Consider the following 19,167-nt stretch of genomic DNA (forward strand, 5'->3'; position numbering starts at 1 on the left):
ACCAAGTTCACCTCAGTTAACTCTCTTAATTTCTTGATTTATGATAGAATAAGCACTGAAAGCCATGATAACTGATAACTGATAATTGTATTACCCTAGCAAAATACTTGCAAACCAAAAAATTACTTTATAACCATATTAAAAAGAAACAGAGGAGAAGAACTTCAATGTCATACTTACAGAATTTTTTAAACAATCATCATCCACATCAAAATTCGATGTATCTGTTGGGCTACTAACTTCTGGAATATAAGGTGCTTCACAGTTCCGAATGTTATCCCAGTCAATTCCATTGAAAAATGGGTGCTTCTTAAAATCTTCTATTCCATTTTGACCAAGTCGATGTTCTCTGCTACATATGAGCCTTCGAATAAGATCTTTTGCATGTTCAGACACATCAGTCACCTGGGCTGGAAACTGAAACCTCTCCTAAACAGAGAATAATAGAAGCAAAATATAAATTAGTGTTTAACTTACTAAGTTGATTGACTTATTTATTTTCTTGAAAATAACATCTTCTTTTAACAACATTTAATAAGTGTATGCTGGTACAAAGTGCTGATACTAAGGAATACGGGGATGAATGAGAAAAGATCATTTTTCTACAGAACTTTAATTCCATATATGATTTAGTCATACATGAAGTATAGAAAGAAGAATAAATGAAATGCTAAAATACCTTAAACTGGTATCAGAATGAAGAGGAATTGATTAAAAGTGGTAGAATTTGACTCAATTTTTCAACAGAGTGTAACTGATAATGTTCATATAAGTCATATACTAATGATTAACTGATTATAATAAAAAAACATTTTTAAAGGATTTAATATGTATCTGACACTATTTAAAGTACTTTACTCATTTAACTCATTTAATTTTCACGATAATCATCTTAACTGGGTACTACCATTATGCTAATTTTACAAAAGAAGAAACAAAGGCACAATCACAAAACTAGTAAATGGCAGAACTGGAATTTGAACTGAAGCTGTCTGACTCCAAAATCTGTGCTGTGAAACACCAAGTTTTACTACAATGATTTCTTTCAGAAATACTGTACATGCTACTTATAACCTTGTAGGTATTTCTAGTCTTTCAACTGTTTACAACCATTTGAGAAGCACTATCTTTGCAGCCAGGTAGAAGAGCATAAATTCTGCAAAACTGATTTATATAATATATATTACAAAGCAACTAATCGTAACTGTGTCACCAGAACAAATTAAAAAGAATAGATTACCATTCCCTTCTATGGGATATTCCTATTCATATTCTAGGTTTTTGTAATTGTCCACAATCTTCTGAGACTGACTAATCAAAACCTTTATTATTATTATTATAAACAATCTATTTCTATTTCACTTAGAACTAAATGGATTAAAGTCTTGTAATTTGTTCCTATTGTATATCTGGACTGTTTTCAATGTTTTATAATCATAAATAATATTAGAATAGGTATCTTAGTACATGCACCTTTGTTCTACTGAAAATTTATAAGGTAGAATCCTTGAAGTTGCTCACTTAAAAGCTCTAACCATTTTTGAAGGTTCTAGATGCATACTTGCAAACTTTTAGACAGAAAGGCTACATGAATTTATATTCCTCTCAATAATGTCTTAGAATGCTCATCTCACTGTATTATTTACAGTAGAGAGTACCTGCCAATTTGACAAGGAAAGAAGCATCTTATTTTAATTTGCATTTCATTTATCAATACTAAAGTTGAGAATTTTTTTACATGCATTCTAGACTATACATATAATAAGCAATGATATAAATTGTCTGCTTATGACCTTTGTTATTCTATTGGAGATACCATTTAATTTCCCAGTTATTAGCATTTCTAATAAAATATAGGAGAAAGTTAGATTTCATAATTTTATGTATAATTTATGGATTTTTGACAATTCTAGTTTATCATGTCCCCTACCAGCATAGAAATGTGATCGTTCATTATTTTTAGAAAAATATTTTTCCTCTTTAAATATCAGATTATTTTATTATAGTGTTATTTATCACATTAATTTGAAAAAAGTAAAATACACTAACTTTGTGATTCATGATTTTTCCATATGTCTCCACCAGAGATTCTGCATAAAATGGTGTTTCTCCATAAAGCATTTCGTACATACAGACCCCCAAAGACCACCAGTCACACTCAGGGCCGTATCTGCCTTTTCCATCTTCCATGGCTTGAAGGATCTCGGGGGAGATATAATCGGGGGTTCCAACAGCCACTGAGGACTGAACCTGAAGAAGTTCACATTTTTGTTAATCTACTGTAATATATTAGAAATAATAATTTTAAATTTAAAAGTTACTTAAGATACACAACATTATTTCATAACTACATCTTTGTTATTATTCAAATTTAGCCTTCTTGTACATACAAGTTAAATTTTATATAATCTCCACATTACTGATTTTCCAGATTGTATACACTATATAGAACCTTTATTATAGCTGTTATTTATTTCAATGACTACATTTAGGGGAACAATATGAATTAAACCATGATAGCCATTAACAACAAACTGAATATTTGGTTTAGGGCATTCTTATTATTTATATGTCTAACCTGTATATATTAAAAACATGAAAGCTGTGAAAATTTTACAATTAGATGGGGAAAGGGAACTACTGAAATTTAGGCCTATACTTATGAAAAGCCTGGAGATTATGTTAAAGCTCCTTAACGTAAACCTAAGAAAATAAATGTCAACAACATATAGCAAATTACCTATTAATAAAAAAAATTATAGAAGAATAAAAGGTATAGCCTTCAAAAAATAAAGTCCCAATAGAGAAAAAAGGTGAGCATATTATTATTTATTATAGCTAGTTAGACGTAAATTAGAAGACAGGTAATTTTAAAAATCCTGGGCACATGTGTTGTAAGGTACTCTGAAATAAAAGAATATTGGCCCTTTATATGTTTTAAAAGAACGTATTTAAAAAATGAACATTCTCAAGGTACAATAATAGTTAATAGTCTGGATTTTATAGACTAAATTACCAATTCTTAGTAATAACAATAGCTTTCCACTGTGTTAATATTGAGTAACCTAAAAACTCTTCTACTACCAACTCTTAAAAATAAAACTACTATTTTAATAAACATATAAAAAAATCCTTTAAAAAAGAAATATTTAGGGGTCAGTAATCAAGAAATGATTGAGAACCAGAATGAGAAACATCAGAGACAGGGTGGGATTGAGGAATTGTTGGTTTTCATTTTCCAGGTACTTGGATTTTAATACACACAAGGGAACAAAAGGAAAGACCTTGCCTTACATGAGGTGGGGAGTTTGGAGAGAAAGGGATGCCCTACAGCGTATAGTGTAAGAGAAATGGTGAATTATTTCTGCCACAAAGCAGAGAAAGACAACAAGAAATTTTATCTATCTTGACTTTTGGCTGATATGTGGAAAGTACCTCCTCCTGTAGAAATATGTAACTTTTATTTTTTGATTCTATATCACTATTCCCAACACTTTTCTGTTCAGTCTAGTGATTTCTGATTGAATCTTGGTCATTGTAAGTAAAATGTTACAGAGAGTATGGATTCTGTTATCTTCCTCTGAAGAAGAATAATTCTTGTTTAAGCACATAAAAAAAACACTGACTAATCTCCTTGAGCATGTGTTAGCTTACAGTTAGTTACACTCTGTGAGTACAGATTTATACAAAACCCAAGATTTGTCTCAACCCCCTCTACTTGGAAGAGAAACTTCCAAACTCTGTGGACCTTATCAGGGCTTGGATTTAGACTGTTAAACAGGTTGAGAGCAGGTCTTAGGTGTTACAACAGTGTGAAATGGCTCTCCAGAGCTGAAAATTCAGTGTCTGCAAGCACTGTATCTCCTTCAGCATTGTCTGATCTCCAGTATTCTGTTCTATTTTCAAAATTTCATCTACTATTTGGCAAGTCTCGTGTGATCTTGTAGTGCACATGTATAGCCCAACCCTCAAGAGGTATGCCCACATGGATACCTTAGGTCCTCCCTCTGCACATTTCCCTCCTCTCCAGTGTAAAGCCCTGCAGATTCCAGCTATTGCAGCTAACCCAACTCTGATCTCTTCCCCTAATCTCTGAAGGACTGCTATACTCTGTTCTCACAATAGCTTTCTGCATTAGAGTCAGGAACTGTCCCAGTTTTGAGCTATTGTGAGTTTATTTGTCACGGACGATAGTTTTATGCTGCCTGTTGTCCAACGCCTGAAAACAGTTGTCTCAAATATTGTGTCCAGTTTTACAGTTGTCTACAGTGGGAGTGCCGATTATTCCATCCATCATGGCCAGAGGCAAAGGTTGCATAATCTTCTTTAAAGAAATTATCTTTGTAAGATAAATTTTCAGAAGTCAAATTACTGGTCCAGAGTAATGTGACATTTTCATGCTTTTGGAGTGTATTATACTAAATTATTCTCCAAAATTTTCTGCCAATTAAACTGATATATATCTGGACCTCTACAATGCAGCTAGGAAAATGAAGTTCAAAAAAATAACAAAGAATAAAACTGGGCATATAAACTTTTAAGTAAATGAAAGAAAACAACTAAGGGGTTTACGGTTAGCAGAAGTTAAGCAAATGGGAACATGAAATTAAATCAACCTAGAGGAGTTTCTGAAAAAAGGATTTATTTGTTGAATGCCGTCCCTCAGAATAACTATGTAATTGGGAAACAATATAAATGAAAGTGAGAACAAAGTTGCATTTTCTTTTTCCACGTGAGACTTATTTTCTTAACCACTCCGGAAATTTAAAAATATCTCAAGTACAATAATATTTACCAGCTAAAGAAGGAGTAAAAAAGGGTCTGATAAAGGGTATACCAATCTTAAGATAATTACTATAATTAATTATAGCATATATAATTAATATAAGATTTATCTTTATTTACCGTTCCATCTTCCATCAGCTTCAGACAAGAACCAAAATCTGCTAACCGAATATGTCCATTCATATCCATCAATATATTGTCAGGTTTAATGTCTCTGAAAAAATAAATACATACAATTTTTAGTTGGGAAAAATAAATATAATCAGTTGCTTGGTAAGATAACCTTTTTGTCTGAAAATCTCAACTTCTTTTAAAAGTAATACTTTAAGAACATTTATTTAATTACTTTATAGATGCAATTCCTGGCTCTGATTCATATTAAAACTTTCTTAAATAGGTAATTTCAGTATTCTCCTGGAGATAAAAAGTACTGTGGTAATTTTCATTCTGGTTAAAGTAAACCATTCTCTCTTCCTTTGGATTTACACAGGTTCCAATGTGACTAGAGTAGGCCTACTTTCCGCATACAGAGAAGAGTCATAATTACCTGATAATCACACAAAAAAAATACTATTTTCTAGCCCATGAAATTGGACAGGAAAAAATATACTCTCTAGACCCTGAAGATAACTGCAGATAGATAAATTCTCTCGTACTTCAGGTCACGACAACACAAAGCAATTGCTTCATGAAGTTGATTTTGCAGAAGAACTGAAACAGTTGCCAAACATAGATTATAGATTATCTATATTATTTAAACCTTTCACTATTTGTAGATGTTAAGTTAATGGCTTGAAAGATATCCAATTCTAAGTAATAAACTATGTCATACTATAATTCATTCTTGAGAGCACAAAACCATCTTATGCTTCACAATTTTAAAAACATTTCCATGTCTTTATTTCTAATAAAATTTGTGACTATCAGCAACCAACACAGTACATGAATAGGCAAGAGCCAAACTGAGATCCGATAAAATACATACTTTTTAATCACAATACTCTTCCTTTAATAATGTCCTGGAACTTCACTACTAATTAAATGAATCAGCATAAGACACTCACATCTTAAAACAACCAACACAGAAAGAGAAACATCCTCTCCTTCCCACCCTTCACGTTCTTCTCAGTGACCACTCCCATCACCCAGAATGTAAAAGCAACAGTCACTGCTGTCTTAGAGCCGTGGTTCTCCAAGTGTGGTGACCAGACCAGCAGCACCACCACCACTTCGGAACTTGCTAAAGATGTCAATTTCGCATCTCCATTCAATCTATTGAATCAGGAATTCTGAAGTTGACCTAACAACCTAAGTTTTAACATTCCCTCCATGTGACTCTGATGCATGCTAAAATCTGAAAATTATTATCTTGAAAAATGGTTTAGTTTCTTTCTAACACAGCAGTATCCCTTTACCTCCTTCTCCTCAGCATCTTTCTCTTTTTCTCATTTGGCACAAAACAAAGATTTTTCTCATTTGAATGATTAAATCACCAATAACTTTGTGATGATTTCCTACTTTCTCTCCTTTTAAAATGTGAGGCTGCCTGGGCCGGGCGCGGTGGCTCACGCTTGTAATCCTAGCACTCTGGGAGGCCGAGGCAGGCGGATAGCTCGAGATCAGGAGTTCGAGACCAGCCTGAGCAAGAGCGAGACCCCGTCTCTACTAAAAATAGAAACAAATTATCTGGCCAACTAAAAAAAAATATATAGAAAAAATGAGCCGGGCATGGTGGCGCATGCCTGTAGTCCCAGCTACTCGGCAGGCTGAGGCAGTAGGATCGCTTAAGCCCAGGAGTTTGAGGTTGCTGTGAGCTAGGCTGACGCCACGGCACTCACTCTAGCCTGGGCAACAGAGCAAGACTCTGTCTCAAAAAAAAAAAAAAAATGTGAGGCTGCCTTTTAAACTATCCAATGTGTTTTTAAATTTTTTATTAAACGTAAATTATAGTTTACAACGAAAGAAATTATTCCATGAACATCAAATTATCACCTTCCTATAAAAATGTCTCTTCTTACATTTATACAATCCTTGAAAGTATTTTCTTGAGAAACATAAAATACATAGGATGGGTCTTAGCAAATAGATGTAGGATTTATGGCTTAGAATTCCAGCTAATATCAACATATAAGACTCAACTACAAGGAAATTGGCAAATACATACTCCTTGCGAGATAGAAATCATATGTAAACTTAAATAAGAGTGTTTTTAGAAGTGTTCTGCAGAAATGCTGATTGAAAGTGAGAACTTTTAGATATACACATACATATTGGTTTAAGCACATCAGTTCTGTAATACTGACAAATAATGACGATAACGACAAAGCAAAACAGCCAAAATCATCTCAAAACAATTTTCGTTGATGAGAAACGTATCTAAGACCATAATTAATAAATTTCTAGATATCACATAGTAACTGGCAGGCTGGTGCAAGGAAGGACTATTGTCTTACTCACCTGTGTACATAATGGAGTTGATGAACTGAGTCAATTGCTATCACCATCTCAGCCAAGTAAAATCGAGCCATATCTTCAGGCAATCTATCTTCAAATTTGCTGAGTAGAGTAAGCAAATCCCCACCAACATAATAATCCATAACTAGGTACTGTGAAAGAAAAAATAAAATGTACTCAATAAATAAGAGTGAAAAATTAATATAATGTATCCTAAGGTCAAAGAGGGCTTATGTGGTTAATTACTTATGCAGTTAATTAACAAGAAGCTGTGTGTGATGATTATCAGAAATCATTATAAGACATCTAAATTTCACACAGCAGCAAAATAAAATTTTTAAAAATTGGAGCAAAGAACAACACAGGATCACCATTTTTTGTTGCATTTTGCAATCATCATCATCTTCTTCACCTACAACAATGGTCCACAGCTTTACCAACAGTGTCTATCTTCCACCTTCAGCCATATACCACTACGTATTTCCTCTTAATAGACCCAAAACCCCTTGGATCCCTTCCCTTTCAACCCTTCAATGTGCCTTACTCTTTAATCATAAACAAACTTCCCGCAGACAGAACTAAAATGATGAATAAAGGAACTATTCCAGTTTTCCTTGACTGCTAAACTGGGTTCTGGCTTTGCTTACTCATACCCTTTCCCTGCCATGTCCTCAGAAGTAAATTAGCCATTACTAAGACAGAATTCATGGCAAGTGCAGGAAAGGAGCAGTAAAACCAAATTCTCAAGAGAAAAACAATAAGTTGAAGACGAACTATACTCGCAATGAGGCTCTGGTGTTAGGGAGACAATATGTATCAGTAAAAGCACACAAATAATAACCTCACATAGGAATAAAACTCCTCTTCCTTTATAACATATCCCAGTGAATGTCACCAAGATCTGGCAATCATTCTTTTATGCTTTCTCTTTGATTCACCACAAAATTCAATTCAATCATCAAGGTCTTGCTGAGTCTATTTCCTAGCAATTCTCTGTGGAAATTCACTTACTTCTACCCCTATCCAGTATCACAATCCTCTCCTAACACAGGCCCCTGGCCTCTCTTGACCACATTACTGCTACCAGTAATAAGGGCGAAGTAGACAGCTTGCCATGTTCTAATCCCATCTTAGTATCATCCACTAAATTATGTACCTTTTCATGAAACACATAAAATGCACACTTGCTATAACTCTGTACATTTGTTCATAAATTAGCTGTAGTAATAGGTAGGTTAGAAATGAACGTCAAAATATTTACCACAGCATTCTTAAATTGGATAGCACTGTAAATCATGTGGCTTCTTTGGCTATTTAAAAGCTACCAGGATTAAAAGTTACTATGGAAAATAACAGCGTATAATAAAATTTCCTTTTTTAGTATCTAAAGCTAGGTTTGTCAACATTTTTTGATGGTATTATTTTATAAATGTTCAAAAGAAACTCTTCAATGATAACCAAGACTTCTGACTCTTGAGATTAACATATGATGAAAGTTCCCCTAAACTAAAGAAAAACTGGCAGATTACAGGAGACTTTATGACTAGCGTGTTCCGGTCCTCCTCCACTTATTGTGAAACTTTCATTCTAGTGTAATTAGTGACTGGTATATGCAGGCCATTTCTGAGAAATGTCTCTGAAAAAGAAACGTTAATGTCAAATGCAAAGAGAGTAAATAAAACTAAATAACTTAGATGAGATAGAAAGGTAAATCACAGGTCAGGCTGTTTTCTCATCAAAGTTTTGGCAAAATTATGCTATATAAAATTTGGCATTTGGATACTTTCTAATGTTTATAACAAAATGTAGATTTTTAAGCAATACATACATCTACAGTGTTAGATCTATCTACAATAGAATATGTTGTCATAGTGGACTTTAGTCCTCATTATTTGAATACATTTGAAAATTATCATGATAAACTGCTATAAGTTTGATAAGCAAAATACTTGGCATACATTTTATTTTACTCTTCCAAATTTTGCTAACAAACCTGTGCAGATTAAATATACATGATACATTTATCCCTAAAATTTCTTGTAAGTAAAGTAAATCCAATTCAAACAACATTCTGTTTAGTTTAATGCCCAAACAACTAACACATGCAAAGCTCTATGGTATGGCTCTTAAAAAACTCTCACAACGCACAATAATATAATACATATGGTTTATATGATGATTCAGTAAATTAGAAAAGAAAGTATCATAAAACAATATTTACTCTTACTACTTGCCATGAACTGTCATTTTACATTCTATTTAATCTTTAAAGATTATGCTTATAAGCCATTAAATTGATTTTATAACTCACTAATGGGGCAGAACCTCCAGTTTGAAAACCTCCATTTTTATACTCTGTAAGCACTTAAGGGATATAAAAACAAGTAATATAATGACCTTGTTTGAATATACCTAGATGTGGCCTGAAATCGGATAAACCCCAAAACTATTAAAAAGTCATAATTTTATTTTAGCTAAAAATAGTAGGGTTCATGCCATTTATTTAAAAATTTTTTTAAGTTGTGCCAAAAACTTGGAGATATATACGTATACGTGTTAGTCATGTAACAGCAGTACTAAAAAAAAAATGCAAAGGTAAAATGAGATGAGGAAGATTAATTCCAACGGGAAATTCTGGAAATGACTATTTTAAGATGTAGAAATTGAGCACAGGAACAGGGGAAGAGAAATGGGACTGGTATTAAAGGTATCATGGGCACTAAAAATAAAGGCAGCATGTAGCTGAGTACAGAGTATATTCAAGAATGAAGGGCATTCCACTGAGAGTGAAATGTAGGCTTTGGGAGTGAGAACAATATTTCCAGTCTTTTTTCTTTTTAAACAAATACCGTATTTAACACTATTGACCATTTCCTCCACCGACTCTCTCTTGTTTTCATGGTACACTAACTTGACTGTCTTTACTCTGACCATTTCCATTTGTTTTCTTCTGGGATTCCTCTATCTCTGTCTTCTCTAGGCACATTTGTTTTCACCTTTTATAAGCATTACTCAGTTATTCCCACTTAGTCCTTGTAGTCACTGATATCTATAGCAGGAGTTGGCAAACTTTTTCTGTAATGGGCCAGACAGTAAACACCTTAGGCTTGGTAGGCCAAGAGGCAAAATCAAAGATACTATGTAGGTACCCACATAATAAGAGAAAAACAAATTTCTATACATTTCTCTGGTTTTATAAACAACCAATGTCCTCAATTTGTTGAGCAACTGTTCTCACCAAAAGGCTAATACATTTTCTTAGACAAGTTTATTTTTCCTGGGCACACTTCTTTGGCCACTGCACTCAAACATGATTTAATTAACTCAACATTGGTAATTGGCTTTCCTTGCTTGGCTAACAAATGAGCTACTCAGAAACTTAACGACAGATACAGACTCATTTTCATTTTCTTCTTATGAAGAAAGTCTGCTGTGATAGCTATTCTTTTTTAAATTTTCTGATTTTTCTGACTGCTGCTTTCCTGTGAGTTGGGAATGTGGTAGTAGTGCTTAGTCTGGCATTGTAGACATATATTGTATTTATTAATTCATTTGTAGTATGGGTGCATAAACACAATGCTCTGCCATTTAATTCATTAACATAATAATCCACACTCTACTATGTCTTAAAACCATGATATTTGAAGACAATTTTTCTCTTCTTTCCTTATTTTGACATGATGGGCATGCACTATTAATAAAAATAAGAATAAAATGTCACAGTATAGCAATGTCAAAACACTACCAAGTTATAACTGTGTCACTGCTATTTGTAGTGTACTAAGCAGCAGTACAAAGTGATGAGAGTAACACACAATGTTACCTGCTGGCATAGTACCAGTCTCTATCACAACTAGTCAGTTCTGCCACCGTACCACAAAAGCAGTCATACACAATATATCAATCAATAAGTGTAGCTATGTTCCAACAAAATTTCATAGAGACTGAAATTTGAATTTTATATAACAGTCATACATCATAAAATATTATTTTTATTTTTTTCAACTATGTCAAAATGTAAAAATTGCTCTCAGCTTGCAAGCTGTAAAAAACAAGTAGTAGGCCAGATCAGAGCTGCAGGCCATAGTTTGCCAAAACCTGATCTATAAAGTAAGTACCCCAAGATACATAGTGCTGTTTGTGCACCAGAAGTACCAGACTTATATATCCAACCCGCTGAAGGAATCACATGACAATTCAAACCCAAAATATACCAAATTAATCATCTTCCCCTCCTAAATTTTCTCCCCCTCCTTATATTCCCCAGCTCAATTCATCAACAACTAACCACTGAATTCCACAAGTCAGACACAGGAAAAAAGGCAATCACTGTGACTTCTCTCTTCTCCTCTGACATCCACTCAAACACACAAAGTTCCAATTATTTCACCTCCTAAATAGTACCTGAAACCATATCCTCTTCATTCCTACTTGGATATTATCACCTTTATTCTAGCCCTCATCAACTGTCATGTGAATACTGTCGAAGCCTACTGGTCTTCTTGCCTCGAGTTTTGCCCCTGAAATCCACAAGCCACAACTGCTACCAGCACATTCTATGCAAAATGTAAAACTGATTAATTCACTCCCCATACAACTTTCCTTAAAATAAGAATTAAGTCCAACTCCTTAGCATGATCTGTACTCTAAAAGCCTCATTTTATTTCTCTCTCTCCTTGGTTACTCTAATCACACTAGCCTTCCCTCAAACAACCCTTGTCCTTTCTGGCCACAAACTCTTCTATGGTTCTAAAATAGCAGTTTTCAAATTTGCTCTGGGAGGGACCCTTAAGTAACCATGTAAGAAGGCAGAAGGAGGAAGGCAGGAGATCAATCAGGGAAGTGCCATTCCTATATGCTTTATTGTCTAGGCTTTCAGATACAATGTCATTTAAAAACACACACCAGTACCATAACCAAAATTAAAAAAAAAAAAACCTGAAAAAATGGTTGTGAAAGTCTCATTTGCTTAGCAGAACATATAAGACCATATTAGCTATATGACGTGACTCTCTCATCCCTTCCTCCCTAAACCTCTTCTCCTGTCCTCCACCAATATGAAGGTAGTAAGTTGCTTCACATCTGCGCTTCTGCTCACCCAGCCCTCTCTGCATCTTCTCCCTTCGGTTTAGCTAATTCGTATATGTCTATCTTAGAAGAGTCTTCGTTGATTTCATACTTTTGAACAAATGAGATATTTTTCTCATCTGAAATAACCTGAAAATATTATTTACTTGATTTTGGATTTATTGCCTGGCTCCCCTCATGAGAATGTAAGAAGCAGAGAGATCCTTCATTTGTCTTACTCACTGCTACATCTCCGGAATCTAGAAAACAGTTCCTACCACACAGCACACATCCAATGAGTATTTATCAAATGAATGAATTTTCTTATTTATTAATTTTTATACCCCAGTTTTTAATGTAGTGTCTGGCACAAAGCAGGATCTCAACACATGTATGCTAAAAAATAAACCTGGAAATAAAAAAATGAAGAGTCTTGAATAGCAAGCCAAGGAGTTGTATACTCTTATTTTCCTATTCGCTTATTTATCTCTTCATGCTTCTAATATTTTTACTTTCCTCCAAGTTCCTTCCCAACTTTTGTTAAGTGATTCATGATACCAACATAAAATCAGATATAGGCTAGCTTTTCAGTGTGGCTCTACTTAACACAGCACATGCCCACTTTGAAAAATATGTGAAATTCTAAAATGCAACAGAATACTACCAATACTACTGGGAAAATCATGATAAGAACAAATGTTGAGCACTTCCTATAGCATTTAAATAATAGGAATTAAATTTGTTTGGATTTAGTTTTGACTTCCTTATTAAAAAGCATAAAAAATGCCAGTGGAAAGGTATCAAATTAACGGGGGGGGGGGGGGGGGTCGCACATCAAGTGAACTTATACTCTACGAAATGCAGTGATTTTCTATTAATATATAAAACAATGCTTAAACAAAAATAATGCTAATTCTTCCAACATAAAATTAATAAGGACATAAAAATGATTCTTACTAAGTTATTGTCATCCTGGAAAGCATAGTGCAAAGTTGTAATCCATTTATTGTCTCCATTCACTAATACATCCCTTTCTTCACGAAAACATGCTGTCTGAAAAGGAAAAAACAAATTTTAGAGAACACCTTATTATGTAAAACTAGTAAATACAACTAGTAAATATTATGCAAACAATTGCATCAAAACAAATGAAGTTTATACCAAATGAATGGGCAATTTCACCTTCAATTAGATTATTAAAATCTACAACATTATACTTTGGTTCACTTTAGGGGAAAAACAGAATCACCTGACATACTATACTGAGTCCTGTTTTATACTTTAACTCACTTGAGGTTACACTTGTGAAAGCTTTCAGAGCCTACGAGACCTCTCCCGGCTGTATCTTACTATCACAGCTACCTGAAATTTTATAGACACTCCAGCTAGACCTTGATAAACATTATTTCATTTGACTGATGACTCCAAACTAAATAAGGCTCCAATGATTTTAGTCAACACAACAGATTAAACTTTGAGTTCCAATCTACGCCATACAGTTTAGTGAAAGAATTAATTTTTAAAAATAAAAAATACAAACTGCTTATGATATAAAATTTCAAACACACACAAGAGTAAAGAGATCAGTATAACAACTCCCTCCCTTCAATGTATCCATCACTCAACTTCAACAATTATTGTATTGGTCAATCTTATTTCATTTATACCCACTTACTACCACCCCTCAGCTCCATGTATACACACGTATGCATACCCACACATTTTTTAAGCAAATGCCAAACAGCATATGATTTTATCCACAAATATTTAGCTATTAAACCACTGCCTCAGACACTGAGTCTAGATGTAAAGTACAGTTTACTTTTTTCACTCCAATATGCCACATTGTCCTTAGCTGCTTATCACAATTGGCGGGGGCCCTACTGGCATTTAGTGGGTGGAGGCCAGGGATGCTGCTGAACAACCTACAATGCACAGGACAGCCCCTACAGCAAAAATCATCCAGCCTCAAATGTCAACAGTGAACCTGTTGAGAAGCCCTGTCCTAAATCAGTATTAACCAAGCTATTAATATGATGCAGATATATCCTGGGGTTTATAAAGGTGTTCTGGGTATTCAACATGTTTAAAGGCTATAACAACATCTACTTGAGTTACCTTTAAAAAAAAAAAAAAAACTAAAACAGCCCCCCCACCCTTTTAAAAAGAATATTTGAGTCTCTAAGAAAGCAACAAACACATAGGAGGGGTTACTGGAGATCCTCAGATTCAGTCACTCACTTTCTCAACCAAATGTTCATCCAAACATTCTGCTCGCCACAGTGATGTTGTTTTTGTTTCTTGGTCAACTTAGTCTAATATCACACAGTGATGTTTCTGTCTGTTATACAGTTTAAAATTTTTTTTATGCTTAGTCATATGTTGCTTAAATTTTATCCTCAATGGACTACTGGGATAAAGAGAAACAGGAATACCTATGTTGAATAAGAAGTTAGTAAGGACCATATATGTAAATAATAATAATTCTGCAAAGCTTCCACAGGATTCTCTTCACCATATTCGTAAGGTGCATTCATCAGATTAATAATCTTATACAGCACAATAAAATTGCACGGATACTTGTAAATCATGTGTTAAAAAGAAAAACTCCACTGACGACTGTAACCGCTTTGGCTTCTCATTTATTAGAAATAAAGACTTCTCTCAACCATGAAGTATTATCACAGAGAAATTCTTTCAAATAATACTGAATCCTTCACTAATATGTGAGAGGGGAAAACCACAAATTTTCCTTTTTAAAAAATAAGTGAAATTTTAAATTGCAAAATGTAAGAATTCCAAATATTAGGTCTTACATAGCATGACATCAATTTACTTTAAAGTCTCCATTTTGACATATATTTGATGGCCAAACCAAACATGAGATATATCATTTTTAACTTATTTGTCAGTAAAAAAAAACTTCTAATATAACTTAAAAAAGAGAAATCACTTGGTAACATTCACAATTGCCCAGTGCGTGAGAAACAGACACATTTACATACTATGAGTCCAAAGATATAGTGGTCCAACTTTTATATAAAATAATTTAATTGAAGCAACGGTTATCAAAAGTTTAAATGTATTTTCCCACCTCCACCTCAACCCAGGAGTTCCACTAGAAAGGATTTTAATTTGAAGAGTGGGTAAGTTCCAGAGTCAGCACAACATGAAAATCCTTTAACATAAAAATTATGCATAAAGTCAAATCGAGATCAGTATACACAAACTGCAGTAACCTCAGGAGAGCCCACAGCAGTATCGCTAATTAACTGTGTTTCACAGTAAAAAACTTTTTGAAAATTTTACATTGAACATATTTCTTGGGCACCATGACTGGTTCTGAGGTACTAGTTTCTCTCTTCTTTTGAAACTTCTCTTTGACAAACACATGTAATTAGATTTGGTGAAATAATTAAATGTATTGATAGTTGGAATCCATCTTACTAAGAATTCACACTATGGAGAAACTCAAGTACTCTGATATATGGGAATAAAGATTTTATTGATTGATTGATTGATTGAGAGAGTCTCACTGTGTTGCCCGGGCTGGAGTGCCGTGGCGTCAGCCTCACTCACAGCAACCTCAAACTCCTGTGCTCAAGCAATCCTCCTGCCTCAGCCTCCCGAGTAGCTGGGACTACAGGCATGTGCCACCATGCCCGGCTAATTTTTCTATATATATTTTAGCTGTCCATATAATTTCTTTCTATTTTTAGTAGAGATGGGGTCTCGCTCTTGCTCAGGCTGGTCTCGAACTCCTGAGCTCAAACAATCCACCCGCCTCGGCCTCCCAGAGTGCTAGGATTACAGGCGTGAGCCACCGCACCAGGCCAGGAATAAAGATTTTTACAACATGGTTCAAAACAGTAAAAATAAGCGAGTTTTTTAGTAGATGCATGGGGGGAAAAAAACTGGCCCAGGTACAGTGGCTCATGCCTGTAATTCCAGCACTTTGGGAGAAATCACTGGAGCCCAGGAGTTCCAGGCTGCAGTGCGCTATGATCACGCCACTGCACTCCAGCCTGGATGACAGAGTGAGAACCTGTCTCAAGAAAAAATAAAATAAAAATAAAAAACTGAAAGCAAAAACTTGGCCAAAATGTTATTAATTCTGGGTGATGGAACATAAGTTATTATTAGTTTCCTTTTTGTCTCTGGTTATATTTTTAAAATTTCCCAAAAGAAAGAACGAACGAAGAACAACTTTCACCGCAACCATACCTGTATCACCATGGAATCCCTTTTGCTTTTCCCTTTATATTTGCTCCTCTTTGGGTTGCTACAAGTACTGACAGATAAAGATTTCTAAGGGCTAATTTCTCATTATCCTCCTACAGATGTTACCAAACTCCATGGTTATTGCTCAGCCTACTCCTCAGTATGACCCTTTTACCAGTTAAAATACTGAAATGCCTCTACACCAGGAGGTTCTGCTCCCCCGGTGGCCTGTCACTACGACACAGCACAGCAGGGACCTCCAGAACTCCAGCACAAATCTATTGTGATGTCAGTTCTGACCACACCGTATCAGCTGCTAGGTATTTTTAATGTCTCTCCAGCCAATCCTTCCCTCACATCTAGCACCAACATAAATATGCTAACAATTATTTCACTACTAGATTTTATTACAACTCCCATAATATAAAACAAAATATAAAGTGCATAATCAGCAATAAACAGAATTCTGAGAGGGCACATTCAAAACTCCTGCTGACTTGGAGTAGAATCCAGATAAATACAGAATAACACAAATTATGTCATATTGGAAATCAAACATTACAAAATTTCTTTCTATAAAAAAATTGGTTTACACACATCCTTTGAACACAGCTATATAAGCCCCACATTACAAGGGTTTCCATTTAGTTTTCAACCAATATTAAACTAGTATCACAAATAACTTTTATCACAGTTATATCATAATTGTGAATTATTGAATTTGTCTTTTATGCCTTAAAAAAGTCACCATAGATAAAATATTACTAAATGATAAAGATCTAGTGGTTCTACATAATTTTATAGTTCTCTAAAAATATTACTATATTTAAATATTCTGATACAATAAGACTCTTACCTCAGCTCTTTTCAGCATTTCCCACTTATTCAATATTTTCATGGCAAATACTTTATCTGCATTTTTTAGTTTTACTACAGCAACCTAGAAAAGATAAAGGAAATATCACTTTTAAAATATGACAAATAATATTTTCTTCAGTCATCCATTTTCCTTTTTCCTCTCTGTAAAAAAATAAATACCAATTATCAATTATTTCAATGCAGTTGAAATTCTAAGATCCTAAATTAAATAATGTTGTCAGGTGAAAAAGTTATATTAGTGAACATGTGCCAAATCAATGACTGTATTTCTGAACACTGTATCAGTTGGTGATTATATATGATATCCTCCTTTCCAAGTTTTCTGCCCTGGAATTTAAACTCAACATCTGCTGTAACTAAGAAATTGACCAAAACATACAACATGAATGAACTAGAGCTTGATAAACAACGCATGCCAAATTCCAACACGATGCTACAGGGAATGCCAGCTGCCAAAACAAACATGTTCTGTGGGGATCAAACAATATGAAATAAACTGAAAATGATTCTGTTTTTCATACCACGTACTCTTACACACTATACCATGATCCCCATTCACATGCACCCCTGTATAGAGATACACATACACACGTACCTAGAAAGCAATTAAGACTAACAGTTTTAAGACTTTACACATCCCTTCCAACAAAAAAGGAACATATATTTCTGTATTTTATATTTCACTTATGAATCAAAACTGTCAAATACAAATAAGACCCCATTCTCCCCCTCAACACACTGATTACATTTCTATTTCTAGCTCTCTGCTTCAATTTGACTAGCTAATCTGTAAGGCCCCTTCCAGCTCACTGGATTTGCCACAGGCCTGAGGCTAACCTACAAAAGGAAAGACAAAGCTTCATCAAGATGTTCACTTAACCAAGGGGCAAGGAAGAGGAGACAAATACTACCCTCATATGCAGAAGGAGAGGATGAAGTATACACAGCAGATCTTCAAACAGTTCAAAGGGATATTTCCAAGAATAGAGAATAGGTTTAAACTCAAGTGCCAAAATAATAATAATAATCTTAATAGCAAATGTGCATATCAAAGTAATTTAATACATCTGTGGACAGGTGCAGTGGCTCACACCTGTAATCCCAGCACTTTGAGAGGCCAAGGAGGGAGGATTGCTTGAAGCCAGGAGTTCAAGACCAGCCTGGGCAACATAGCAAGCCCGTGTCTCTACAAAAAACAATTTTACAAAATTAGCCAGGTGCAGCAGTGTGTGCCTGTAGTCCCAGCTACTCGGGAGGCTGAGGCAGGAGCATCACTTGAGCGCAGGAGTTTGAAGCTGCAGTGAGCTATGATCATGCCACTGCACTCCAGCCTGGGGAACAGAGTGAGTTCCTATCTCAAAAAAAAAAAAAAATTGGATCAGACTACAATAAAAGTAATATGACCATATAATTAAAGTAAGTGTATAACACTGAACATTTCTTTGTAATCATCTTAAATAGTTATGACTGTGATTAGTTTTTCATCAATTAAAATGGTGAGAAATAAGAGGAAGTTATCTCAATTTCAAATGCAACCACGTGAGTCTTTAATTATATCTGGTCATAGCTGGGGAAATGATTGGTCAGTTAAACTGTTCTGCCAATGGGCTCATACTTTAAGTAAGGGAGCTGTAATAAAGAGCAAGGAAAAACTCAAAACACTGTTTCACTGAGATCTCTGAAAGGAAGAAAACACAAGCTGAGCTACTCTGTAGACTCTGAAATCAAACTTTGCACAACTAGGAAAGCACACGGACAGGA

The 19,167-nt window shown here is 34.5% G+C and overlaps 1 protein-coding gene across 7 annotated transcripts in view; it reads right to left on the reverse strand.

Annotated features, from left to right (window-relative positions):
• CDC42BPA (CDC42 binding protein kinase alpha) overlaps nt 1–19,167 on the reverse strand; it is a 153,562-nt gene that overhangs the window by 84,968 nt on the left and 49,427 nt on the right. For all 7 annotated transcript variants that reach the window (XM_045537157.1, XM_045537155.1, XM_045537154.1 and 4 more), the window contains exons 3-8: nt 17,384–17,467; nt 13,264–13,359; nt 7,243–7,391; nt 4,906–4,999; nt 2,050–2,250; nt 181–429 (exon numbers count right to left, since the gene is read on the reverse strand). In XM_045537157.1, the coding sequence (XP_045393113.1) occupies nt 181–429; nt 2,050–2,250; nt 4,906–4,999; nt 7,243–7,391; nt 13,264–13,359; nt 17,384–17,467 (873 nt within the window). The remainder of the gene's footprint in view (nt 1–180; nt 430–2,049; nt 2,251–4,905; nt 5,000–7,242; nt 7,392–13,263; nt 13,360–17,383; nt 17,468–19,167) is intronic.

Source organism: Lemur catta, chromosome 25 (assembly GCF_020740605.2).
Source record: "Lemur catta isolate mLemCat1 chromosome 25, mLemCat1.pri, whole genome shotgun sequence".
Taxonomy (NCBI): Eukaryota; Metazoa; Chordata; class Mammalia; order Primates; family Lemuridae; genus Lemur; species Lemur catta.